This window comes from Pithys albifrons, chromosome 1, assembly GCF_047495875.1.
Source record: "Pithys albifrons albifrons isolate INPA30051 chromosome 1, PitAlb_v1, whole genome shotgun sequence".
NCBI lineage: Eukaryota > Metazoa > Chordata > Aves > Passeriformes > Thamnophilidae > Pithys > Pithys albifrons.
Genome location: NC_092458.1, coordinates 11014026 through 11041654, shown reverse-complemented (window position 1 = coordinate 11041654; position 27629 = coordinate 11014026). Strand labels below are relative to the sequence as shown.

Sequence of the window (27629 nt, the reverse complement as noted above, 5' to 3'; positions counted from 1 at the left end):
TGGACTCGCTCTAGCACCTCAATGTCTTTCTTGTAGTGAGGGGCCAAAAGGCATTATTTATTCCAGACCTTAGCAATCCAGCCACTCCACTTCTGTGAGTGCTGTGGGTTTAGGCTTGATTGGGCTGTGACAATGTGATGAGATGTGAAAGAAAAGTTTTTCTGAAAAAAGAAACCTTAAAAAATGGAACAGAGCTTGCATTCAAAGGTTTCATGGAAAATCCTGTGGGCTAGTGGAAGTCTCCCTTGGCTTTTAATGCATAAAGTTCTGCTGTTCATCTGTGTTTTTTTCCAAGCTAAAAGAATTGAAATTCTCAATTCCTCAATTCTCAATAGCAGAATTACCAATAATTGTGGAGCCACTACCCCTCTAAAATGTTTGCAAGGCCAAGCATTAGACCCAGAGAGATATTTCCTTCCAAAGACTCTTTGTATTAAAATACAATTTTTGGATCTTTATTTCACAAGAAGGGCTTCCATTAATATCAGTGTGGCCAACGTGGGAAGAGGATTTTCAGGGCGGGGGATCAGTATTAGCTCCACTGATTTCTTTGTCCAAATCGTAACTTTCCACTCAGTAATACTGCATAGACTGTGACCCAGGCTTACACACTCAGTTTTACACATCCTACTTCCCTACTCCTGGAGTCCTTAGTAAGCCCAGTGATTGGTCTGGAAAATATAAGAACAGGCAGAAGTCTTAAGATCTCCATAAAACTGGTTTCATGTGGGCACCTCCTCACCCAGTCAACAGATCCCAGGTTAAGTTATCACATCTATTTAATGTTGACTTCAAAGGGAGTTAAGTACTTAAATATCTCTGAGAATCTGGATAATTAATTGGCTACCAAAGATCTCACCTAATGTTAGCTATCTAAAAGGTAAGTGACTACTGTGAGGTAGTTCTTCTATGTTGTCCTATAGCCCGTGGGATGGTAGCAAGAGGAAACCCTGGAGAGTGATTACTTTCCCTTATCCTCAACCTTTATATTTGGATTGGATGACTCATCTAAGACAGACTGTTGCCTGATTGTGGGAAGAGTCTGAGTTACAGCTGCAGACTGGCTTTAGGTAGGATGACTCGCATCATCTGTGATGTTTTCAGGAGCAGCTGGGGCAATCAGGGAGAGTCCCTTTTTTCTATAAATCAGACTAAGTTTTCCAAATTACTTCCATTTCTTTTGAAAAAGACTGTCCTTCAGGCTGCTAATAAAATTTCCCCGTCAAAACAGCTCTCACCTTGGTAGAGGACCAATTGCTGATTCTTCTTCGTAGTGAACACGCTTTATAAGGGTTTCCTATCTTAGCTGTATTTTCTCAGTTTGGTTACGAGAATGCCATACAGAAGAGGTCTTAGAAGCCCTAGTGGAGTCGGGATATTTTACACTTATTGCCTTCCCATTTTCAAAGACAGAAATTGGATTGGCTTGAGTCCCTCCTAGCAGTTCTTTATCGTGACTTTATCTTACATGTATTTAATTTTATTTCTGACACTTGAAGTTAAGCTGTTAAGTATATAATCCAGTGTTTTTCTGTATTCCACCATTTAAAAATGGGTGCAGTCTTTTACCTTTACTGCTTTTCAGAGATCTCTCTTTTCCACATTCTTTGAAGAATGCTGTATGCCTAAGTTATTACTTTGTTTTGCTCTATAAGTATCTTAAGTCAAATTTCATCAGAATGATTCAGCTTGAATACATTTATCTCAACCCCACTGTCTGATCCAATCTTCCCTTAGTTTGAATGCCACTCCTGCCTTCATCTGTCTAAACTAATCTGAATAAGTTCTTTGCACAGTTTACCTTTTGGCACCCAAAGACATACAGTAATTTTCTCATTTTGCTTAAAATTTCTTAGGGAGGCTTCAGTTTTAGCCACTCATATTTTCTCAGAAGTTTTTGTTTCATGAATGTGAGTAGTTAATATATCTTGGCCCGTATTAAGGCAGATGGGCATCAACAAATAAATGAGGGAGTGGTAGGTAATAAGACTTTCTGAAACAAATCCTACTAGGTACAGCAATTATCTGCAGAATGGGAGATCCTGTGGTTTCAAGCCAGGCCCCTTCTTGCTCCTTCTCCTAAGCCTTGCACTCATATTTGTGCAATGTTTTCATCCCACCACGGTCTGGGTGAGGGGTGAGCTTCGAGATGTTCTCCTAGTATGTTAAAATTTTAACCCCATAGGGGCTGAGTAGCTCCATCTACCTGGAGGCTGCCAACCTTTGACACCACACTACAAAGAGCAGGCACTAGCACATGATGCACCTCTGCTTTGCAAAGGGCCAGGGGAAGTTACACATAGGAAACAGGGGGGCTCAGCATCTCCCTGAGCACCAGTGGAAGGTACCACCTGTGGGAAATGCCTCTGGTTCCTCCACAGTCAAAACTAGGGAAACACAATTACAAGCAGACTGCATCTTTCCCTGCAGGCTTACTGAGCTGCTATAGGAGGTTTCAGGACAAGTGTGGCAGCAACATTAAGGCAAATATTGTTCTTTCCCCTGCTCTTCAGGCTGCATACTCAAATGTTCAGTGAAACATTGTCTGCATTGGGCATCTGGATTATGGCAGGCTGGATTTCATCCACCTAATGCTGATGATGTATTTATAAAATTTCAGAGGAATATTGATACTATGCAACCACATAAGTAATTAAACACATCATTTGAAAAGTGGCAAATTTATATAAACTATTTAAGATGCTGAGTGAAAAATTACCCCAAGTTCCCACTTATATATACCAAGTAATTTTACAATGTGTCTTGAATTCTTGCCCAAAAAAAGGCTTGGGTAAAAACTGTGCCAAAAATAATTAATCAATTCCCTGAGGGAGACTGATCAGTCTCACTTTATATGTCAGTTTTTGTCCATTACCAAATCCCTCCTTTATCCTTCATATCTTTCCCTTGCCATTAATTGAAAACATACAGTAGCTTTCTCTCCTCAAACAGTTATGACTGGAAGTATAAAAAGTAGTCTCTGATGTTCCTATCTCAGATTATATCAAACATGAGATCTCAGCCCTTCTTATAGTCTGGGTATAGTAGTGAGATGGCCTCCAATTTGACCTGTTTTGGCACCAAACCACAGGACAAAGACAAATGCTAATGGAAGACTCATTATATATTATCCTTAGTATATTTTTGCTTGTACAAAAGAAATAATGGATGCTTTTAAGGTTTTAAATTTGATGTTCCACTAGTCCTTCTAATGTGTTAGGAAGCATCATCTTAATATTTTCCAGAAGCAATACTAACACATCATAGAATATTTTCTGAGCATATGTAAAAATTTCAATTAAAATTCAGCTAGTGAATTCATACAAATGTTCAGTTAAATAAAATGTAAGCAGTGCAGTCTATCCACCAAAGAACTTGACCAGCTGTTGACTGTAATGAGATTTTGTGGATTTCTAGCAGATCTGCTTCTTCAAAGCTTAGGGGGTGACTTACTGACTTGGAATATTGCAAATTAAATTGAAAACAAATGAGTCCTCCTCTCTCTGACTGCAGGTTCTTAATAGTTGGGTCCCTCATTCTCACCAAGAACAGGAAACTTAGAAACCTCAGCATTTCCTCTTGACTGATGCTCTAATACTCCTTGCTCACTCTCTCTCCCCTTATGAAGGAGAGAGACTCATAAATAGTAGGGTTTTGTCTTGGCCTTTGTTGATTTTAACTTTTTAAAATGGACAAAACTAGTCTTCAAAATCCAAGTTCCATCTCAAAGTGAATTATCTTATTTTCCAAGAATAGTGTAAACAGCAGCTATCAGCAAAGTAAGCAAATCCAAAGCCAGTTATTTATGGAACACATAACCATGGAGTTGGAAGCCCATATACTTAGATGGTTAGAAGATGATGAAGCAATTGTGCCCAGTAGTATAAGCAAAAGATGTTTAACCAAACACCAACAAAATCTTTTCTTTTTTTGTTGAAGTATTCTATCAACGGAGACTGCCAATAGTGTATCATTCTGCTGCTATTAATACAGCTGCATTTCTATTTTTCTTAGAACTTCATATTACTCTGGGAGAGGATATATACTTTTAGATTCCTCATGTCAGTGGATTTTAGAAGAGAAGCTTACTATCCAATTACTAGCAGTATTCTCTTAATGCTAGAGCCTTCCTCATGGCAGCATGTTGGAGTTGCACACACAGAATAAAATGATGGGTTTAGATTCACTGGAGAAATGGGAGCAGTTGGTTTACTCAGGAGCAAGTGATAAATGAAGTTCTTGCTAGGACTGTGCCCAAGCATCAGCAGGAGAGAGTCTCTTTAGACCACTGTAAATCATTACTCACTCAGCAATAAAACCACTCTACGTTTACAGAGTCCTAGTCCCTTGCTACCTTGAAGTATTTGAAGCAGATTTCAGACTTTTCAACATTGTAACATAGGTGGTCATAGTAGTAAGCTGCATGTAAACATCGGTTTTATGCATGAACCCATTGTGTGGTCTATGTTTCAATTTAGTATCATCTTTTAATGAGTAAAATGCGTGGCTGGGTGGATGCTCCTGGGATGCAGATGGGAGAGTTGATAAAACTGAGGGCTGTGCCTCAGTCATGCAAATGGCAGCAAATACAGCTACCTTCAGAGCTCGGGAGGGATGGGATGCTACAGGATGATGAATCTTTTCGGCAAATCCATTCTGGCTGTGGAGCCTAAATTTGTCCTCTTACATAATTTTTCCCATGTCACTAATCCATCCAAATAGGAATGATTCTCCACTGCTCTGCTGTTTTGCTTTGATTTTAGGGGGTTATGAACTGTATATGCTACATTAACCCTTACCTCAGTAGGGTGTTTTCCAGCAAAGTAAAAAATGTTCATGTGAAGGACCCTCAGGCTAAGAAATATAACTAAAACCATGGAGTCAATATAGTATAATGCAATATAATATTATGGATATACTATAACATTATAATATGATATTACACTAAAAATGTAATAAAATATACTTGATGCCTTTTATGTTGTATATCATAAGTATTATATATTCTATATTTTGTGTTTCATTTACAGTATATATTATATATATACACACAATATGCATTATATATTGTATATTGTACTATACGTGTTATATACTATATATATATATACTGTAGATATATATATATATAAGGATTATCATCATCACAAACTCTGGCCACATTTTCACAAAAGAGGTGAAAACAAACACATTTTTGAGGAGTCAGACTTCTTGTGTGTCATGGTCTGACAAAGCATTAAGGAATTCTGAAGTGATTTAATTTCTAGATCTTTGATAAACTTAAGAGTGAGACATTGAGTGCTAAAAGTAGCTCATGTGCCTGTTTCAGGACTTGTATGGATCTTTTTACTGAGGTTGCCCTTCAGAGTCTAAAGCTTGTGTTTCCTTGAATACTGATATTCAATCTGTGCAAAATCATGGCAATCACCAGTAAAATTTGAACCCTATATTTTATACATATGCAATCTCATTTCCTGCAAATAAGGCCAGAGTGGCAGGGACTAACACTAGCAGATGCAGAGTGAAGTTTATTGAGAAAAAATACCCCTTATGGAATTTGTAAGTGTGTCTAAATGAACAGAGTTAACATCTACACTCCACATGTATTGCAGAGACAGATATGTGACTTTTCATCTAGTACTTGTCTCCCTTCAAGTGTCCTATGCAGTCGTGGCTTGCTTTTAGACCTGTATTCTTGTAATATTACTACATCTAGATCTCAGAAGCTCAGCAGGGTCAGGCCCGGTTAGTACTTGGATGGGAGACCTCCTGGGAATACCGGGAGCTGTAGTTTCTAGTCCTGAGGACTTCACTGTCACCATCCAAGCTTGCTTGGCCACGGCAAATGGACCTTAGCAGCAAAGAGTGGGGCCAGTTCTGCGCATGCTGTGCCTCACCTAAAAAATCCACTGTGCAGGCTCAAAGGACACACCCACGGGAGTAGAGCCCTTCCCAACTCTTCTTTTGCAAAGCCTATCCATGAAAATAAAATTACAAATATTGCAGATGTGTAGCATTAAAAGTGTGTGTCGATACAAACCACAGCCCACTGGTGGCAGCAGTTCATTACAAGTGGACAAAACTGCTTCAACAGCATGGGGTCTGCACACATATATGTGATTTATGGGGAGAGACAACCAACTCTGCCATCTAGTTCAATCCACAGGGTTGCTCCTCTTTCTCATCCCATAATTCCGATTTTGGCAAGATCACAGCTGTGAAGAAAACCATACATTAAAAGTGAGAGAGACTAATCATCCAGAGATAATGAGGCTATGCATGTAAGCTGAGATGTGCTCCCTTTGGGAAGTTTGGTGCCACCCCCAGTTTCATATCCATTCTGTTTAAGGCGCAGTGAGTAACCGCAATAAATGGAAGTTGGATTCAATCCTGTTCTTATTAATATCCATGGACTGAAAAGAAAGGAACCTACATATTTTTACTCTTTCTCCTCCTGTGTGATATCTTGCTTTCAGGTGCAAAGTAGCTGTACACCTCTCTGCATAAAAGATTTCTGCCTGCCTGCCTGCAGTGACACATTTTGGCAATAATCCATTATGTCAATATACATTAGTGTTACTGTTGTTTTTCTTGTGCATGTGCACAGTAACTTTCTACCAACCTTAAAACATGCTAGGAAATGCTTTTGTTTCTGTTAGACATAAATAAATTTGTACCTAGTAATAATGCGTAAGAAAGGTGACACTTCAGATACCACAGACCCTGCTAACACCAGAAACTTTGAGTAATGCTGAGGGTTCCTCTACCTGCAAGGGAAAACGGACTCTGCTCCATCTGCTCCCACCACTACATTTTACTGCCAGCAACTGTCTGTGGGTGCGTATCTCTAAGCCTGATACTTTAAACATAGAAATCATAAGGTTTATCAATTTTTAATCTCCAGCACTGGTCCTTACCCATATGTGTGTTATAACCTGAACATAAAGTGGTGCATTCCTGAGCTCCCTGCCCACCTGCCTTAATTGTCCCAACAGCAATACTAATCAAGATGAAATTATTTGAAAAAGTGAGAAAGTGAAAAAGCATGAGAAAATCCCAAATGCCTACCAAGCACAGGGTCCTTTTCAATCCACATGTCCTGTGTGTGTGACTGCTTCAACAGATCTCCCTGCCAGTCCACACCTCTGTTTACGCTCAGAGGTTGTAATTCCTCTCTGCCTTAAAAGGAAAATGTAAGAGAAAAAGACTTGGAAGTTTCAGGAGCAGTGTGGGTGCCAGCGACACCTTTCCTGTCACACACGTTGGTGAGGTGATGAAGCCTTTCTGCTGTGAAAGCTGTGTCTTTCATCCTCAGGAAGATAACCTCCCCCCCAACACACACACACACACACACACACACACACACACACACAAAAAAAAACACTCTCTCTCTCACACACACACATATTCCTAATCTCTGCCACCTGTGGAATACACCAGAGGCAACTAAAGTCCATGATTGTGACACTATGAAGAAAGCACCACATCAAGAATGTTTAAATGACTGCATGTGCTTTACCTCAACAGCTTCATTCTTCACTCATCCTGATGAAAGAATGAATGTCAAGGACATGAGTTAGGTATTGAGCAGATCTCCTAGCCATTTCCACAACTTGTTGGGTGCAAACTTATTTCTTCTATTTTCTTCTTTCTTTCTTTCTTTCTTTCTTTCTTTCTTTCTTTCTTTCTTTCTTTCTTTCTTTCTTTCTTTCTTTCTTTCTTTCTTTCTTTCTTTCTTTCTTTCTTTCTTTCTTTCTTTCTTTCTTTCTTTCTTTCTTTCTTTCTTTCTTTCTTTCTTTCTTTCTTTCTTTCTTTCTTTCTTTCTTTCTTTCTTTCTTTCTTTCTTTCTTTCTTTCTTCCTTTCTTTCTTTCTTTCTTTCTTTCTTTCTTTCTTTCTTTCTTTCTTTCTTTCTTTCTTTCTTTCTTTCTTTCTTTCTTTTTCTTTCTTTCTTTTCTCTCTCTTTTTCTTTCTTTCTTTCTTTCTTTTTCTTTCTTTCTTTCTTTCTTTCTTTTCTCTCTCTTTTTCTTTCTTTTTCTTTCTTTCTTTCTTTCTTTCTTTCTTTCTTTCTTTCTTTCTTTCTTTCTTTCTTTCTTTCTTTCTTTCTTTCTTTCTTTCTTTCTTTCTTTCTTTCTTTCTTTCTTTCTTTCTTTCTTTCTTTCTTTCTTTCTTTCTTTCTTTCTTTTCCCCTGAAACTACATTAAATTAAGAAGTGAGAAGTGTTGAAAAATAAATAGATAGTTTAGATAGATAAACCCACAAGTAAATTTTGGGAAACCTCGTCTGCCTACAATCTTACAAGAGACAAAAGATCGTTGTATTTGTGTGGGTTTGGGAAGCCAAAACACAAAGAAGATTGATAGCTTTGTTTAAGATGGTTCTAAAGCAAATGCCTCAGATATGGCTAGCAGCATTCAGCACAAGCCGTAAAATCCACCCAAGAAACTCAACATAAAGCAATAAACCAGGGGTGAGTTCCAAGTTGCCACTAGTTTAAAGCCAGCTCAGAGATAGCTATATACAGAGCACATAACACAGGTGTGGTCACAAGTGTAGTGCTGTTTCCCAAGCTAAATAAACTAGTCCTGCTGTATGCTCATGCATAGTGACTTATGCTACTTTTCTGTATCATGCCAGAGAATGTTGGCTGTGGAGGGAGGCAACTGCTCTGTTGGAATGACATAATTCACCTAATCAATGATGCTGGGTACATTTTGTTGCTCTGAAACTCATCCATGAGTACAGTATGCAGTGTGGGGATCATGAGGATGTTCTCTGAGAGGTATTTCCCTATCTCTGTGCTGTTTCTTAAGAGCAATCCTCAAAGGGACTGCCAAAGCCCATACAGTAGCCTAGGCAGTTTGATGCTATTAGTTAGTCATTGTTTCATTCTGAGTGTTTACTTCGGTCATCCCTTTTTCAATGGAATTCTGATAAGAATACTTGCCTTGTCTTTTGTACATATGGAGGTCTTTGTATGCTGAATAGACACCACAGTATTTTGAGCACGTATTTAGCTTTACCTTTTCATTGAAAGAAACTCATATTCAGTGGTGACATAAAAATCCAGTCTTTCCATTTGCCTGGGATTTCTGTTTGTTATGTCTATTGACACCCATGAACACGCCATAAAATTAGCACTTTTCCTTAGGAGAAGCCTAGCATTGCAGAAACAAGGGGTTGCTGAGTTGCACTAGGAGAAATGATTCATCATACTTTTGTGGTGCATTATGCTGGTGTTGTCACTTACATGCTTTCAAAATTATTATTTTTATTCATATAAATGAGAGGGAAGAAAATTTGCTGCTAAATTCAGAAAGTACTAAATTCATGGCAAGTACTCATGAAAACTTGGCACAGAGATGCTTTTCTTCAGGCAGGAGATAGGCTAGGGTATTGTCTTCAGTTCCCTCAGGTACTTTTCAAATCAATCACTGTTTCTAGAGGTAGCTTTCAAACATAGTGTTTGTATAAAGAATCATCGAACAATTTAGTTTGAAAAGGACCTTTAAGATCGTGAAGTCCAACCATTAACCCAACACTGCCAAGTACACTGGTAAACCATGTCCCCACCATGCCATGTGTGAAAAACATAAGATAAATCACTAAAAGCTAGATGGTTCCCTGCAAACTTCCAGAAATCTTTCTGAAAGTTGGAAATGTGCTTCTTACTTCTTCTCCATTTATTAAAAATTTCAGAGCATGATGGCAGTAAATTTTTAGTATCCATCAAAAGCTAAAAACCACAGCTGAAGGCGTCCTCATCTTGTTTGCTTTGCTACTGAAGGTATGCAGGCGGCCTTCCACTTGGAGTGTTTAAGAGCCTGGCTTCCAAACTGTTGCATTGCCACAGCTTTCTGTGTGTGTTAAAGAAAGACTCAATTCTCCTCATTTATGGTTTACGGGTATAGGCAAGGCAGGGAAAGCAAAGTCAGGCAGATTGATGTGGGAGAGGAGCATCTGCTGCTGGAGGGCATTTAGCTTCCTGTGCAGCAATCTGAGCTTCGCAGCCTGACTTCTCTTCTCTCACAAGCACTACTTTCTGAAAGTCATGACCTGTTGCAAAGTTCCCTTTGTCAAGCACAGTAGAAAACGGAAATGCTACTTCTTATAAAGCCAATTAATGCCAGAATCTGTCCAGCTAGGAAAAGCATTTTGCAATCTGTCTTCTGAAATTAAGTGGATGGGGGATGGGAAGGTTCACTTTTCAAAAACGTTGCTTCATGAATTAATTACCTCCCTTTTTTTTTTTTTAATTGTCGGTAGCAATCGGTGGAATGTAACACACCACAAATATTATGCTATGGTGTTTGAACAACTGAACGCCCAAACCCTGATGTCCCTGTCAACACCATGCTGCTGTTGGCAGGGAGGCAGCACACCAAGCAACTGCCCAAAGGGATTGTCTCTTCACTTACACTCTCGGGCTCACTGCCAGCTCCTGTTTCCTCTAGCAGTATAAGGAGCAAGAGAAAGCATCCTCCCTCAGTGACTCAAGCATGTGAAAAGAAGATTTCACATGTGAAACTGAGACCTGGAAAACAATCACTTGGCTTTCCTTCCTTTAATTTATTTTCCACACGATCGAGAAATTTGCATATAGAATTTATTTTTAGCTTACTAGTCATTTTATGTGCCTGGGATCCCATTATTAATAATAAGTTGAGATTGTAATTACTCTTGGGTGCTTTATCACATAGATGTTTCATGTTCCCCTATTTTTTTTAATAAATGCATAAAGTCTATGCCAGAATTAGTGTAAGGTGACAAGATTTGTGCTCCTGATCACGTTTCAAAACATTCTTCAAATAGAGTTCAAGGAAAAGCCCACTGAAGTAAATTTGACACTTGCTACCAACATCTGCTAATGTCTGATTAAGCCCCTGTTACCTGGCCTTGAGCAAGTCTTTTATCGTCACATTTAAGCAAACGGGATCAGTACATACTTACCTGGAAAAGGAGCGTTCATGGTTTTTACAACTCTTCAGACTTGAACATACAAATGAGATGCAAGAACCATAGTCTACCACTTGCTACATTTCCTACAATGTGAATTTCCTAGAAGGCAAGAAAGAACTTGCTGCCTTGCTCTAGTTCAAACCCTCAAAGGTGTTAGCCGAAAACTATCTTAATAGGGTCCAATTTCCTTCTTGCAAATGGAATCAGCAATGTGCTGAAAAGTGCTCTCCTTTAACATGCAAATGATTGAGAGTGCATGTCTAGCAGGGTACTACAACATCAAACATTTGTTGAATGATTTTTTTTAAAGTCATCCCAATAAGAAACAGCTGACTCAAAAACCACTAAAAAAATAAATTATCAGGACATTAATATCACAACTGACGATTCCTGAGCTAGCTATTCTTTACAACACATGGCCTAGGATATTTATTGAGGATGTCAGGTCTGCCCCATCCAAGTGCGCTTTGGAGTTTTATCAGAAATTACTTGACATGGGACAATCTTGTATGAACATGTACCTTCCTTTCATTCTCCAAATAGCACCAAACAGAACTAAACATAAAAGGACATGGAGATACTCAATTTCTGTAGCTATGCCACTTATATAAACTACTATAAAGAGGATTTATTTTTACAGAAATTAGTCTATGTCCTGACACCAAAAATGCAACAACCCTCATTTTGCTTCAGCGGAACAATACTGCCTTCATATACATAATAAAGTATACATAACATTTCTAAGGCACTGTGACTATCTCCGTATTAATCCAACAGAAAGAAGATACAGGAAAGCAGAGAAGCAGCAACAGCGTTAATCTTTTATTTGTCATTGTCTCTCAGAACTCTAATTGAACCTAGGCTCAGCAGAAGAGCCTGGTTTGCAGACAGCAGCAAACCTCCCCCTGCTGCTGTGGCTTACACTGATTTAAGGGATTCATGACTCTATGCCAAAATGAGCAAAAGCAAAAGAAGGCAGTATTGCTACTGGACAAGCAGTTTGTGAAAAGAGCCAGACCCTAGTCACGTAAACATTTGCTGTTCTTTAATTTCAGGAGCACATTTCCTGCACTGAGGTCAGGGAAATACTGATTTGCTCAGATACATCAGTGAGCAACTAAAGCAGACACAGAGAGGAGCAATTCTAAAGAATATTTATTTTAAATTTACTCTCAAAAGGCAGAAGAACTTTTGGCAAAACTGTAAGTCTGAGGCTTGTAACATTGTTGGAGATGCTTATGAACTGATCATCAGGGAAATTTCACAATTCCTGTTTATGAAGTTCCACGCTCAAAAGCATCAAAGCTGTAAAAGGCCATAAACTCATTTTATAGAACTTGCTGAAAAGCTAGCAGAGTTAGTCAGTATCCACACAGAAGATCCCACTGGAACACTTTTAATGCCATTACTATGAAAATCTGTAAATATCCCCAAATGATATATTGTCATTTCTTTCCCGAGTTATTCCTTTGGCCTTCAGTCTCACGTAGTTCCTGGCTCATACCACGTTGATCTCGGTTTTGGAGAAGCTCATGGGCTACAGGAAACCAGATTTTATACACCACACCTCCAAATGCAAAGGAGCTTGGCTTTAGGAAGTCTGTGGGCTGATTTGAACTCCTGGTTCACTATAAAAGGTATTGGGATTGCCATGGGGTCAAGATTGTACCTCCTTGAAAATACAACTCTGGAAATGCTATGAAAAACAGCCAGACAAGGAGGAGTGGGCAGCTACGAAACAGAAAACAGCATCCTCAGGGAATTTACGGAAATGTTCTCCTTACATGTATTAATACTGTTTGTGACTCAGGGCTTTTAATTCACCAGCAACCACTCTCACATCATCAGATACCTTGCTGGAGGGCAGGAAGCAGGGAGTGATAGACTCCATGTTTTTCATTCAGATGTCCCAGAAGTGGCTGAAATTAAGTGAATTTCCACAGGCCTGGTCCTGTGCCCCCATACGCCTGCTCTTATGCCCCTTCACACCTCGAAAGCGATCGTATTTGCACTTCCTTGAACGGCTGCTGCCAGACAAAGGCGCAGAGATTTCCCCGTCTCCTTGTCAGTCAGCCACAAGCACACGCACACGCACAGATACAGCCCCCGGCGTCTCTCAGCTCTTTCACGTGAATAATTTAGTTTATTTCCCGATGCGGCAATTGCAGAAAAAAGAATCACGCGTCCCATACACTCCTTTCTTCTGCCCCCTTCCCTACAGCAGCTGCCCACCTAACCGGATGATGCTGGGGTTGTGGCTGCTTGTTTGAATCTCCCGAGCCGAGGGGGCCGCTGAAGCACATCTGGAGCCCCGGCGCGGCGGGAAGCAGCAGTCTTGGCCCACCCCCACGCCCCCGTCCTCGGTCCCAGCCCTGCAGCCGGCCCTTTTTCCCCCAGGCACAGGCGGATAGGGCCGGGCGGGCGGTGCTTGGCTAGGAGGATGGGCCCGGCGGCATCTGGCCAGAGCCATTGTCTGCTGGCCCAGCACCAAAGCCTGGCTGGGGGGGGTGGTGGTGGTTGTGGGGTGGTTCCCTTTTCCCCTGCAGCAGGGCTGCAGGAACAGCAGCAATAGGATTTTTCTCTCTCTGTATCAGGGATGCAAAGGCAGCGGAGGAATGGGGACGGGAGTGCGGGGCGAACCAGCGGCAGCTGTCAGAGCTGAAGTGACGCGGGTTTCGATTATTCCTTCTAAATGACGAAATCTGAGTAACGTTATCAGCGAGATGATATTGCCCAACCAGGGGAGCGAGACGCAGGGAGCCGGAGTACAACCACGGCACGGCTCCAGCCAAGCACAGCCCTCCGCCGCTGCAGGAGGCGGCCAGCGGCTGCCCCTGCACTGCGGGAGGCGGCCGGCGCTGCCCCTGTCCCGGCCCCGGCCCCGGCCCCGGCCCCGGCCCTGGCCCTGGCCCCCCATGCCTCCGTCCCGGTCTCGACCCCTGGCCCCGGACGCGCACCAGCCCCGGGGCAGGGGCCGCTCCGCATCCCCTGGCCCGCTCGGGGGCGGCTCCACGTCGGCCGGGACAGGGACTGAGGAGAGTAGGGCGATGCTCCCGTTTAAACCAAGCTGCAAACTGTGGGTGCGTGTCTGTGTGTGTGTGTGTAGCTTTGTGTGCGTGTACGCGTGTGCGCGGGGAGGAGGAGGGCTGGGCAGTAAAGGGAGGGGAAGGAAGCAAGAGGAAAAAAGAGAGAGAGAAAACGGCGGAAAGTGGCAAAATGGTGACATCATCTCATTTGCATAGGCGCGGGGATAAAACCGCCCCGCCAGCGAGCGCTCTTTATACTGGCGTGCGGAGCGGCGGCAGCAGCGAGCGGCGGGGTAGAGCATCACCGCGCGGCGACACCGGTGGGTCCCGCTGCACCCCCTCCAACCATCCCCCCTCCCCCGGGTCCCTCAGCGCGGGCCTGTGCCCGCATCCCCTCCGGGGGTGGCACCGCGGGCAGGGCAGGGCAGGCAGGGCGCGGGGACTGTTTTCCGGGGGGTGGGAGGCAGGGGACCATTGTCCGCGTGGGGGTATTGTCTGAGGAGGCGCCGCTGCAGGGCGAGGCGCAAGCCGGCTTTGTTGCCGTTCCAGGGCATTATTTTTTAAATATTTTTCCCTGAACGAATTAAAAATGCGGTGAGAGCCGGGCTCGTCCCCGCTATTGTAATCCGCAGCGCGCAGATACTGGGAGCTGTCTCCGGCGACGGCTGGCAGCGAGCTCCACCGCCTTGGGTGCTGGGTTAAACGGACGCTTCTTAAAATTACTATTATTCTTAAATACGTCGGGGGTGAAGCGTCTCATTTTCGGCGTGCTTGAGTGTGCGGCTCCCGCGACTGCCCGCGTTGGGTGCGGCGGGCGCGGCTCCGCAGGGGCGCCGGGGGGGCCGCGGAGCCCTGGCCGGGGGTAACAGGCTGTTCCCTCCCGTGCGCAGAGTCACCTGCCAACATGTCCGACAAACCAGACATGGCTGAGATCGAGAAATTTGACAAGTCCAAATTGAAGAAGACAGAGACGCAAGAGAAAAACCCACTGCCTTCAAAAGAAAGTGAGTGCGGGCAAGGCAGGGAGGAAGGGAGGGAAGCAAGCAGGGAAGGAGGGAAACGAGCAGGGAGGGATGGAGGGAGGGAGGCGGGAGGAGACAAAGAGGGGCGGCAGGCGGGAGCCGGGGGTGCGGCGAGTGCGGGCTGGAGAGAGGGAGGATACACGGCTCTGTCTGCCAGACAGAGAAAACTCGAACCCACCGCTTAGCAGCGCTTGATTTACAATTATTTACATCCCGTTTTGATCTGTAACTAAAAAGATACCTATATATTAGCAATGTATAGCAATTGTCATGGGAATGCATTTCAGATTCCCGATCTTCATTTTTTTTCTCTCCTTTTCTGTTTTTTTCCCCCATTTTAGCAATTGAACAGGAGAAGCAAGCGGGTGAATCGTAATGAAATCTGCCCTTCCAAATTATGCACTGTACATTCCACAAGCATTGCCTTCTTATTTTACTTCTTTTAGCTGTTTAACTTTGTAAGATGCAAAGAGGTTGGATAAAGTTTAAAATGACTGTACTGCCCCTTTCACATCAAAAGAATAGAGAGAACTACTGACACTGAACGAAGGCGCTGCCTTTCCCTCTGCCTGTCTGGCTTTGGTCCTGGTGGCATGAAAGAGCTTGCATGTTGATGAAAGAAGAACTTGGGTGGGACTACAGTAAACTAGAGTAACAAACGAATAAATGCAAAGCTGTACCAAGGTCCTGCGAGCTGTAAAATGCAGTTAATCGAGTGCCATTTTTTTTTTTTTGTTCAAATGATTTTAATTATTGGAATGCACAATTTTTTTAATATGCAAATAAAATGTTTTAAAACCTGGATGGTATTTATGTCCTCTCTTTGGAGAACTGTATCAATGGATATGAAGCATAAAAGCCAGTACTGTGACATGGGATACTATAAAATGTTTGGAGATGCCTCAAACCACATTTACCATTATTTTTTCACTATTTGTGCTCACAAATAGATAAGTTTGTGATCTTCGAAGCCAGTTTTTTTAATTTCAGTAAAAAATTGCATATCTTGTAATTTTTTATCATGTGAGTATATCACTTTAAATATTTCTTTTATGTAGAGATTGATAAAGACAAAACAGTTGGGCTGTGTTTATTGCTGTGCCCCACCCATAGCATAGCTCTTGTAGCAAGAACCATTCTGTACGGGTGCAGAGATTCAGCCTCAGTTGTATAAAGCCATAATTAGTTCATTTAATAATTAAGACTTGTTATTCTGATACAGTATTTAAAGGAAGATGTAACTTGAATTTTGAGTCTAAAATTGAACATAGGCTTTTAGTTTTCTAAAGCTATTTTAGTAGGTGATGTCCCATGGAAAAAAATAGTTTGCTACAATGTTACTCATGCTTCGAACAACATTTTTTAATCTTTTAACATCTATTTGATCCTAAGAATTAGTATCAAAGAATAAAAAGCTACAGTTTCTTTAATAATTCAAAACTGACCATCTGGGGACAAAAGCGTTGTGGTAACTTAAAAAGATCATCATAAATCCAGTATGCAAATAGTGATGCTCCACATTGCTGATTTATGGAAATTCATGCCTGGGACAGTTTTTGGTTATTTTTCTTCAAAAACCTGTTTAAAACCTGTGATCCAGGGAGAGCAGTAGGAGTTGACTTTGGTAATCATGAATTTCATCAGAGTGAAGTGAGTAATGAACATTCGGGGGAAAAAAATGCTGTCAGATAACCTGTAGGAGGGTGATGAGTGTGCTTCTGTGGTGCCTTAGTTTTATCTTAAGGGCTTGAGGCTTCATTAATTTCAGCCAGTTCCTATAAACCAAAACTAGTCCCTCTGGGGAAACTTGGGTTTTGCTGAGGCTGCTGACTTGGCAGAGTCATGTAGATTTAGGGTTTCATCCTATCACTGCTCTCTAACAGTATCTGACTGCGGCAACAAACTGTCTTTGGTTTTACACTGGTGAGGGCAGTGGGGCTCCTCTCCTTGGAGGTTTGGTGGATATCTTTGCTTCCTGAGAAGGTGGAAGCCAGAGGGGCTGCCACGTGCTTGCAGGCACAGTCTCCCAGCTCCCTGTCAGGGGAAGACTTGCAGAACTGTGTATGATGTGAATCTCGGTTTAGGCCTGAGATTTTTTTATGAAGTGTATGGGAAGATATGGGAAGTCCTGGTGGCATAAGGATCTCCACAGTAATTAAGCTGATGAGTTCAGGAATTAAATGAACTGTTTCTTGCACTTGTTTAAGCTTTCATTTCCTGTGTATAGTGGGAAAGACATAGGAAACTTACAGCTGAGCTTCTGAAAAGTCAATAATCAATCCCCAGCTACTGATCTCAATCAGGTAACACGGGATGTGGCAGGACTAAGTTCAGAAGCATACAGTCTGAACTGCACGTGCACAAATGATTTGAAGAGAGTGCTTGCTTAGTGTGGCTTTATCTATGGGAAAAAAACCAAAGCAATGTATTTCTGAGTGAGGCAAAGCATGAGGTATACATAGCTCTGTGTAAGTCAGTGAAAGTTCATGCTGTAATAATAGCATAGTTCAGCAAAATTGTAATGATTATGATGCCACTGACTTCAGAACTGCAAGTCCAAAGTGTTCAGTGCTGGCCAAATGGTACCACTATCTGCAGTGTGAGGTGTTGAGGCTCAGATCTGTTTTCAGGAGACATGGCAATAAGCTACTACTACTGTTATAGCTCTGTTGTTGGCATCAAGGACCGAATAGAATACAAAAACAACTGGAAAGTAAACCTTCCAGGTAAAATTGGGAATTATTGGACTCTATCATCCAATAAATGCTTTGATCCTTGCTCAGCTCTTTGCATACGTTTGAAGAAAATTGTGACAGGTCTTTGCCAGGCTTTGCATAGGCAGTATTGAGGAGGTCACACCTGACACCTACTTCACAGCAATGCAATTGATGGTACTAAAAATGGAGGCTTGGAAAGATCGACTAATACTCAAGACTGTGTCTGCACTGATCGTTGGCTATGGCTAATAAAGGAGATCAGTCTCTTCAGCTCTTAGTCTATAAAGTTTTACCAGAAACAAATTGACTAGAAATAAACAATACAGCCCAAAACCTCGTTATGAAAAAGAAAGGCACATATGGCTTTTTATCTCACATGCTGTGCAGGCACACTATGCCAGCCCTATGAGACTTACAGTGTCTGGTGTTGCTGCCTCCCCACCCCCAGCACAGAGAGAGCTCCAGCGAGATGAGGTGGTGAGTAGCTCTGCCCTCCAGTACTGAGCCAAATTCTTCCTTCCTCAGTGTTTAAAAGAAGATTTTCTCTCCCCTTCATGCACCTCCCCAGATACCATTAACCATACATATATTGAACAGAAAGCATATGCTAACCATATCCAAAATAGCTCATTGCGGTATTAATTACAGAAATGTGGAGACTTTAATGCAAGCATTTTGGTCTTCTAGGCTATTTTTGTGCAATGTTGAACGTGTGATAAAACACCACTTCCCCTAGTAACCCTTTACTTCCCTAGAAACAGTGTAGAAATGAGCAGTTCCTATTGTGTATTGTGATCATTTATGACTGCCACATACATCTGCTGCACAGCAGAATTTTATTGGTAAGGAACCGTGTGCTCCTCCAGTCATCATATAAAACACAATGAGCACATAATACAGTGTTCAGAGCAACAGTTCCACTGGGCTGATATTAAAAAGGGTGTGAAGGAATAAAGTGCCATCTTATGCTTATTCGTTGATATTCAGTAGGATGACTGTGCAAAGCAACCCATGTCAGGCTTGGCATTCTGTGAGATCACTCATGCACCAGCTTTGTGCACTTTGAATTCAACAGGCAAGGCAACCAAATTCTAATAAAATGGGCTGTTTTGTTAATTCAGAGAAGGGGAGTTACAGATAATGTGTATCCCTTATTTGTGTGATGTCTGGCAGATTCTTTTGCTATTGTCCCTGTGATACAGTGATTTTTTTTTAAGAAGACCATACCATACACCTGTTTCAGAATTCTGTGACTTTATGGCAAGAAAGAGCCCATTTTTCTCACTCTTTTCAGCTAAAGTTAATGACCTGAATTCCAGTATTGTTTTTACCTGATTTTAAAAATGTCAGACCCCTCTCTGACTTCCTTTTCTTCTTGCTTAGAAAAAAAAAAAAAGAACCAAACATAGTGAGTTCTGAGAGATGTTTGCTTTTGCCTCTGGTAGTATACTGGGACCAGAGCAAAGATAATTTTTTCCTCTTTTTTCTACAATCATGAGGACATTGGGTTTTTTCCTTGTAATAAAAAGGTGGGGTTCTTATGAGATTTTTCAGTCTCCTGGAACTTGGGCTTTATGAAAATTACCAAGCACGATGAGATTCATGCAATGTAATGAGAATTGGCAACTGGGAGATTCTGTAACCACTTCTCCCTCACAAAAAGTGGATGCTGCTAGCAAAGCAGAGCCAAATATAGGCCCCTAGCCCTGGTTTCAGGCAATAATATGCAAAAAATGACAGTAGGATGAGTAAATAGCCTTATTTTTTATTTAACTGAGAATTCCTATGGCCTCAGGTTTTCTGATTGCCCTGGGTTTATGTTTAGTGTAATAAAATTGATTTTACTTTCAGCAATATTTTGGAAATGAATCAGTGGTTTTACTCCAATTTAAATATATTTTCAGCATTACATTGACCAAAGGCTTTTCAATGATGAAGAAATTTTTCCCCACTTTCATGATTCTCATCATTTTATCTTTGGCATGTGGTCATAGGCTTGAAATTTGGGCCTGGAAACAGTCTCATGGGACTTTGTAAACATTGCAGATTCCATGAACAGACATTTGCTGTGCTTTTTGTTTGTGTTATTATGGATAAATAATAACTACACCTGCAACGTTTAGAGATGCTCTGAAAATTGGAAAAAACCAAACCAAACCAAAACAAATCAAAACAAAAAAACCTACAAACACCAAACCAAGAAGAGGAATGCATAATATTTGCCATGAGTAATTTCATTATCTTCTAGTGATTTGAAACTACAGCAGCAGTGTTCATGTCTCTAAAAAAGAACAGATGAACTCACTGAAATCTACTTCTCTCTGGACCAAAAGTATGAAATGCAGCTGTCAGAAGGTTCAAATCTTACCTAATGTGTTTTACAAATTTCCATAGATGTTACCTTAAGGCTTATTTCCTATAATGGTGCTTCCTTTCCACCTGACATATAAGCATATATGATATTGTTTATATGACTCAGGTAATGCATTTTAAAATGTTTTGAAATGGATAAGTATTTCTTCAAATCATAACTTGAAGTTTTGGAATTTAAGGCACTTTGCACCACATGAATTCAAGATAATGTAGAGAATTTTGGAGCTACACAACAATCGGAAAAATCGCTTCCTGGATTAATTTTCCATGCATCTTGGTCCACCTCAATTGCTGTATAAGAAAACTGAGCCAACAGAGGGGGAATAGAAAAGTCCATTCTTTACATTGTACCTTTTTCTTAAGGGTTAATGAGAGCAAGTGATGAGGAAAAGAAGACCATTCCAGAGTGATATCCTCCAAGAGAAAAGTGGACGGGGCCTGGAACATCTACACTGGCAAAGTGGAAAACATCTTCAGCATGCTGAGCACCCTCAACGCTCCCAAAAGTTTTATTCTCACTGTTTTGGGTATTTGTGAAGAGGGACTGCATCCTTAGATCGCCTAAAGTGTCATCCAGTAGTGTGTACTGCTGGCAGTACTGCAGGGTGGGCTCCCATGGGCAGCCCCAGGACACTCCCCAAGGCAGCTGAGTCTTTTATATTTAAACATTTCCAATCAGCTTTCATGTCATTTTAGTCACAAAGTTTCAGTTATACAGAGTAGTAACACAAAGTGCTTGAGCTCTACTATTACTGTACAGAAATGCAGACCAGCCATAACCTTAGCAGTCCAGACTCTGTGATGGCTTTAGGGCTGCTTTGCATCCAAGGAATGAGGCAAACCAGTTCCATATGTAAATCCCTTACTTAAAGAATGTAATTACTGGATTAAGGATACTATATGGTGTATGAAGGCTTTTGTTCATAGCCTAGCTCTTCAAAAAATCTTGTCCTTATGTCAAAGGCTAGAAGTTCCACAAAGTTATCATGGAGGGCATAATAAAATTACTTCCACGAGAAAGCAATACAAGATGAGCTTTATGCAAATACTCCCATTCCCCAGCAGCAGCAAACAAGCCATTACAAGAAATGAAGTGAGTTGGTCAAGGCATCAATGATTTTGGTCCCACTGCGCTATTTCAGAGTGAATTAGGAATAACTAATTTAGCAGCTGAGCTATACCCCACCACTCTGACATGTTAGGGCAGGACAGATGGATCCCAGACCATGTCATCTCCATAGCTCTTGACTACAAGAGCAGCTGATTGGATTATGCAAAGAACATTGCTCCTGGGAAGAACTTCACGTTTCTTTAATATTTTTACTTTTTTTTTTAAGCAACTTTAATTACCACTCAGACAAAAAAAATCTTCTGCTTGCTTTGCTCATGGTAGCTGACTTGCCAGTATTAAGCAGAGAGGAAAGGGGAAGCTCTGAAAATTAATGAGGCTGTTATAGATGACACCACTTCTCAGCATGAGGAGTTAGTTTGATGACAAGAGAAATACAGGTGGAATTCTGCGAGACATGCCCCCTCTTACCGGGGTCCATAGCCTGTACATATACATATACATCTGCTTCCCTGGTGCTTTGCTTGTTAAAGTGTTCTCTGCTGTGTGTGGGAGGTGTGGGTTACACTGAGAAATGCCGAAGTCTTTCTCAAAGTGCTTTCTGCATTTTAAAGGTTAAAACTTGGAACAGATTGGCATTCTCCTAAAGGTCTTTAAATGGAAGAGCTGTTTAGTCACATGCATTGCAGCACGAGCAGAGTACTGTCTCTTCTGTTTCATTTTCAGCTGGGTTTTGTGAGCTGATAGGCACAGAGTTTGTTTTCAGCAAAGGCCACACTGTGACATTACAGTTTGCGCTCTCAAGATCATAAAAACCAGCAAACACTGTTTGGAGACCATGAATGGTTTCACACACTTTTTGAGCCTAAAAGACTTTTAAATGCATATTTAGAGTGAACACTAATGGAGCAGTAGAATGCTCACAACTTTCAGTGAAATTTTCCTGCTTGCTGAAGTCCCTGTGAAATGCCAAGGTGCTGAAAAGGTTGCCTTCATTTCAGTGAGTTTCCAGATGTGAAGAAAGATGCACATCAGACATTTTTCATTTGATTGTCTAACTAAGGATAGTAACATAGTTTTAGTCTTTTGCAACTACCCCCAGTTTATGAAGTGGCTTGTATGGGGCCTCCTAGGCAGGACTTGCAATGAGTTCTTCTCAGAAGGAATGGGAGTATCCCCCCTCTTTGCATGACATATGAAGTACCATCGCATATCTCAAGGCTTTCTCTTGTCACTATCTCCTTTCACATAATCCTGTTTTTCACTGAATCCTGTGTCCTTCCCTACATTTGTTCCCATCCTTCTGGATAAGCACACTAATAATACCCCTATAGCATGTCCAGGAAGCTTGGTCTTGTCCTCAGTCCTCGCTCATCAGACCCAAACTGTGGGTGCAACACCCCTGTCAGCAACTACTCCCCACTTCAGATTATATGTTTGACTTCACTATACACTCTAATAGTCTGTCAGATTGATTGGTGTCTCCCAAATGGCTCACTCTCAGCAAGGGACTGCTGCCAACTTTTTGAAAGTGGAACGCCATCAAGTATCTTTTGCCTGAGATGGCTGTGCCTTTAAAATACTTGCAGTAAAAACTTCAGTCTTTCTGGAATGACCAAAACTAGACCTCAGGGCTGATCTCATAGAGGAAACAGCTGCATGGCAGCAAACTGGAAGGGTTAGGTGCTGTGTATGCTGCCCATCAGGAAGAAAGAGCTCCTCTCTAACCTTTATACAGTGCTTTCCCCTTGTTTGTCTCAGCTTCACAACAAGTCTTAGCAGTTTGTAATGACAGTGTTTATTTCTAGTGCTACGTTCCTAGACTTACCCTCTCATGCTGCTAGCCAGCAGTGGGAAGGTTAAAAACGCAGTCAGTTACCAGTGGCAACATACCACTGTTGTAAAATCCTGCCCACACATCTTCAGATCTACTGACATTTGAAACATCTAGGCCTTTTCTGTTAGCTATACCATTGTAATTATGTCTTGGTATGGTTTTTTTTCCTACATGTCATCCTCCAGGACTGCTCAGACAAAGTATATATGATGGATATACATGGAAGGAGAAAGAAGGAAAATGAAGTTATAGAGAGAGAAAAGAAGCCATTGCAAATAGTTCACTGGGCTTTTTAAAAAAGCAGTACCATATATTAATCATTGCAATTTAATAGCAGATTACTGATCCTTTTAAATTATTTGAGATTATCACCTGTGAGCTGCAGGACAAGCTGTGCCAGTGAAATCAATTACATTTTATATCAGTACTATATGCTTATCTTGCACAGCAGGGATGGGGAGGTTCTGTACGTCCTTCTTGTCAACAGTGCCATAAGAAAAACAGACTGTATGCAGTGGAACTGGCATATATGCTAAGGCAAACATGTGTGAAATCTCCATGGGAAGTTCAGTGAGTCATTGCTGCTTCTCATCAGAGTCAGCAGGGAGAGGAGACAGCTTTGCTGTTGGTCAGGATTTAACTCAGTGCAAAAGCACCCTAAAGAATGTGAGATTCCTCTGTTTATAACACATACACATACGCACTAATGAAATTTTCAAATGGAGTGTGTTTCTAAATGCTGAGAGAAAAAGGCTTGCACTATTTGGTCAAGGCCTTTCTGCCCTGTCCACTGCCTTGTTCCGTAGCTCATACCACTGCTATTTCTGCAGGACTCTGTGGGAGTTCACTGCAGTTCAGGTGACAAAACGGAGCCATAGGGGATGGGAAAGGCAACCATAACTTTAGTTGGTTATGTCCAGGGAAGCAGCAAGTCTCAGATGGAGCCTTGCCCTTGGCAACTTTCTTCTGCACAGCACCTCAGAAGAGGACAGGGGGAGAGGGCCTCATGCCCAGCTCTGACAAGGGATCTTGAAAAGTCTGTCATTTTTTGTTACTTGCTGCTGGCACAGAGATAACAAAGAAGGCACTACCTGGAGCACTTGTTCTCCTGGAGCAAAGCATCTCACTCATCCTTCACGCAGAACTGTATCCAAATATACATGCGGAATTAAACGCATATAAAAACTGGAGTATCATGTAGAAGTTAATATATGTTTTAGAATTCCTTTTTATTGATTTTTATACAGAAGTAATATACCTTAGATCAGTAAGTAGTATAGCTAAGATCAACTGTATTATGGGCATCTAAATCACATGCATCTTCAGGCATGGTATCTTTCTCAAAAGTTATTGGTGTTAAAAGAAGAAAGGCCACCAGAGAGAACAAAACAATAAAAGCTTATGATTATGAAGAAATCACTAGTAGTTTACACGCTTGTCCACTCCTGTGTAGAGAACTGTTTATATGGTGGGCATACTCTAGACTGAGCAAACATGGCAGTAACCAGCAGGACTATTCACAGGAGTAAACACTACACCAATGAACAAAGATTTGGTGGGATTAACTATCCAGTTCTTCTCTCTGTAGATAAATCAATTTATTATATGATCAAGGGCTGTGCTTTGGTCTTTGCCAATGTGAGTTATTTATAACACCATACTGAATTTTGGCCGTATACACTAAATTCTTCCAATAGATGTAATGAAGTCTGAGAAATTACCCTTTGTGATATAAATTTATGTTAGTGGACCCTTAAAGATTGCTTCTTCCACTGATGCAGAGTATAGATTTTTAATCTGGTGATGGACTGTGCACTGCTTTCAGCCACTATTCTTGCATTTGACAGTAGTGAGGCCATTATTACAAATTCAGGACAGTTTATCCACAGTTTATTGCTTGCATAGAAGAGGCATATCACAGGCAGACAATCCTTCCTAATATGCAAACAGTATTTCCAGTGAGGTAGTAAAACTTACTCGAGTCCTTATGAACATTCAAACATTACAGTAGTCACTGGTTTAAGAAATATCTCCAGTGTAAGTTTGCAGTATCCCATTTATTAGTGTACACTGCGTGCCTAAGGCAAATGATACACATGGAAGATGAAAACTGTTAGTTTGCACATACCAATTTTGATAGTATTTAAAGAATTACTATGTATTTTACCCAGCTGACAAACATTTTTGGTGTAAAATCATGCTTCAGTTTTATCTCAACAAAGAGATGTCCAGCTAGCTACTTCAGACATCTCTACTGACATTAAAAGACAACTTGTCAGCTAATCTCAGTCTTTCAAATTGCACAAATGTTAGATCACTGAACCAGCCTAATATAGATGCTGCAGATTCCTTTATAGTGGGTTACATTTCAAATACTCATCTGGACTAGCAGAGGGTGAATGGCTCTGTAAATGGAGCTCAGAGGAACTGTGAAAATTTATATCCACCTTAAGTCTTGATATATCATTTACTGCATGATATTACTAGGTTTGGTTAGGAACAGAAAAGTGCCTACACAGACAGACTTTTATACAAGCAGAAGGAAAACAATGTTCCATCTGTGGGAATAACTACTCCTCACCGCCATCATTGTCTCTCTAAGTTGAGGAAGCTGGTCCTTGCTGAAGAGCAGTCCTTTTTTTTCCTCACCCTTCAGCAACCCACAACATGGTCACCAAAAGAAGGAGGCAGCCTGAAGCTGCACTGTTATTGCTTGGAGACATACTTCATTTATAGCTCAAGGTTTGTCTGGAGCTAGACAAAAGTTACGAGCTCAACAGACACATAAGGTACCACCACCTTTTATTTCCTTTAGGTCCTATTGTGATTGTTCTTTGCTTTTCAGTCATACATGCATTATCCCTTAAAACAATGATGAATAGTTTTGTAAAAAACCCACACTTTTATCTCAGTAGTTTAATTGACAAGCATATGCATACTTTACAGCTTTCAGGAAGCAGGTAAGAATATATGAGGATTAAATGAAGACTAAATGAAGTGGTTTTCTTATTATCATACTTTAAATGCTTTTCTCAGTTGTGACCAGTGACTTTATTTCACAGTAGGAAGTTATATTTCAGCAGCAAAAAAAATAAGGCTGGAAATTAATAACTGCCGTTTTTCTGTGATATCTTAGAAGCCTCTAATTTCACCTCACTTTTATTATTTATCCTCTTCTTTGTCTTCTTGGTAGTTTACCTTAATGGTAAACATTCAGTCATTTTAGAGCAATAGTGGAGCTTGTATCATACAAATGATACCTTTCTTATACATACAAATCATATATCATACAAATCATACCTTTCTTATGCAATATTCTCCTTTGACTTATTTTCTCGGTATAATTTCAATGGGTAAAAATATTAGCTAGAATTTCCATAATTTCTTGTCTTGATTTCCTTCCAGTAATTTAAAAAAACATTAAAATGTGTGGATGCATGATCTCCCAAATAAAAACATCTAACTGATGGTTTTATTTTGTTTTTTTCTAGATCCCGTGCAATTGTTTTAGTAGAGGTATGGGTCCATATGTTCAGTGAATTCTGTACAAAGAAGCACATGTATGTAATCCCCACAGACTATTAAAATTAGAAGTTCTGCATCCAGACCTTCAAAGTTACGTGAAACATTTATAGAGTAATTTATAGCCTTGTATACACCGTGTAACATTTGACTTGCCCTACTGCCTTTATGAACATGGTTTTCCTGCCTCTTTGTTTTTCACTTCTTAAGTTTATTCTCATGTTTCCTGATTTACAGCATTTCATGCTCTGCTTGCTCCTTTGTGTTAGTCTGTAAGGTCAGAATCCAGTGCTCCTGTGGAAAAGAACGATTTCAGAACATCCATGCAAACAGACTGAGGAAGGGGACTGTAGTACACATATAGTAATTAAGAAATGTGATCAGTGTTAACAATATCAACAACTTCTATTTCTTTTTTAAAAATATAAAAATCTTAATTACGTTGCCATTTCCCTTATTCAGACTGCAAACTGCCCTGAGTATCTGAACTGTCCTTTGCATTATATTTTAGTCAGCTTTTGGGAATCAGATAATGAGCACAGATAGGCACAGATCTGCAAAAGGATCCAGTTTACTCGAATACATGTATGCATCGAAACCCTCGCTTTCGGTAGTAGTTCCAGTTGTTCTGTAAAGTCATCCTTAAAGAACTGGGCCTTTAAATATTGGGCTCAGGACAAATTTGAAAAAACAGTCCCTATGGATTCTACTACACTGTTCCAGATGCAGTGTGATCTGTAGATATTGTAGTAGCTTGGGAAATAAGCATTACCTCACCTCTTTCAGTAGGTAATTCAATATAGGTATTTTTTCAGTTTGTACCTGGGTCAATATCTATATTACAGGGCATTCTCAGATCCTTCCCACTTTCCCCTTTTGTTCACAGTTAGCAAAGCTCACAGTTACTCAATGACATTATTGTGTTACTTCTGACAAAAACTAGCCCATGTGGTCCCGTTTTCGATGAGTTTTTACATGAAACTTTCCTATCAGTTTTGTTCTCATTAGGTGATGATATGCAGATAAAGTAGTTAGAAGCTGATTCTGTGAGGTGTGGGAGGAAAGCAGGGTGAGAAGGACTGGGGCCCTCCAGTAGTAACCAAGGC

General features: G+C 40.9%; 1 protein-coding gene across 1 annotated transcript; it reads left to right on the top strand.

Annotated features, from left to right (window-relative positions):
* The first annotated feature begins 14194 nt into the window (after positions 1–14194).
* TMSB4X (thymosin beta 4 X-linked) lies at positions 14195–15807 on the top strand. Its single transcript, XM_071569647.1, has 3 exons — positions 14195–14303; positions 14874–14987; positions 15347–15807. The coding sequence occupies exons 2-3, from the start codon at positions 14888–14890 to the stop codon at positions 15379–15381; spliced, it is 135 nt and encodes a 44-aa protein (XP_071425748.1). The 5' UTR covers positions 14195–14303; positions 14874–14887; the 3' UTR covers positions 15382–15807.
* The last annotated feature ends 11822 nt before the right edge of the window (positions 15808–27629 follow it).

Coding starts and splice junctions, on each gene's coding strand:
- TMSB4X (XM_071569647.1), top strand. CDS start 14,888: ATGTCCGACAAACCAGACATGGCTGAGATCGAGAAATTTGACAAGTCC. Junction 14,988..15,346: donor CCCACTGCCTTCAAAAGAAA/GTGAGTGCGGGC, acceptor CCCCCATTTTAG/CAATTGAACAGGAGAAGCAA.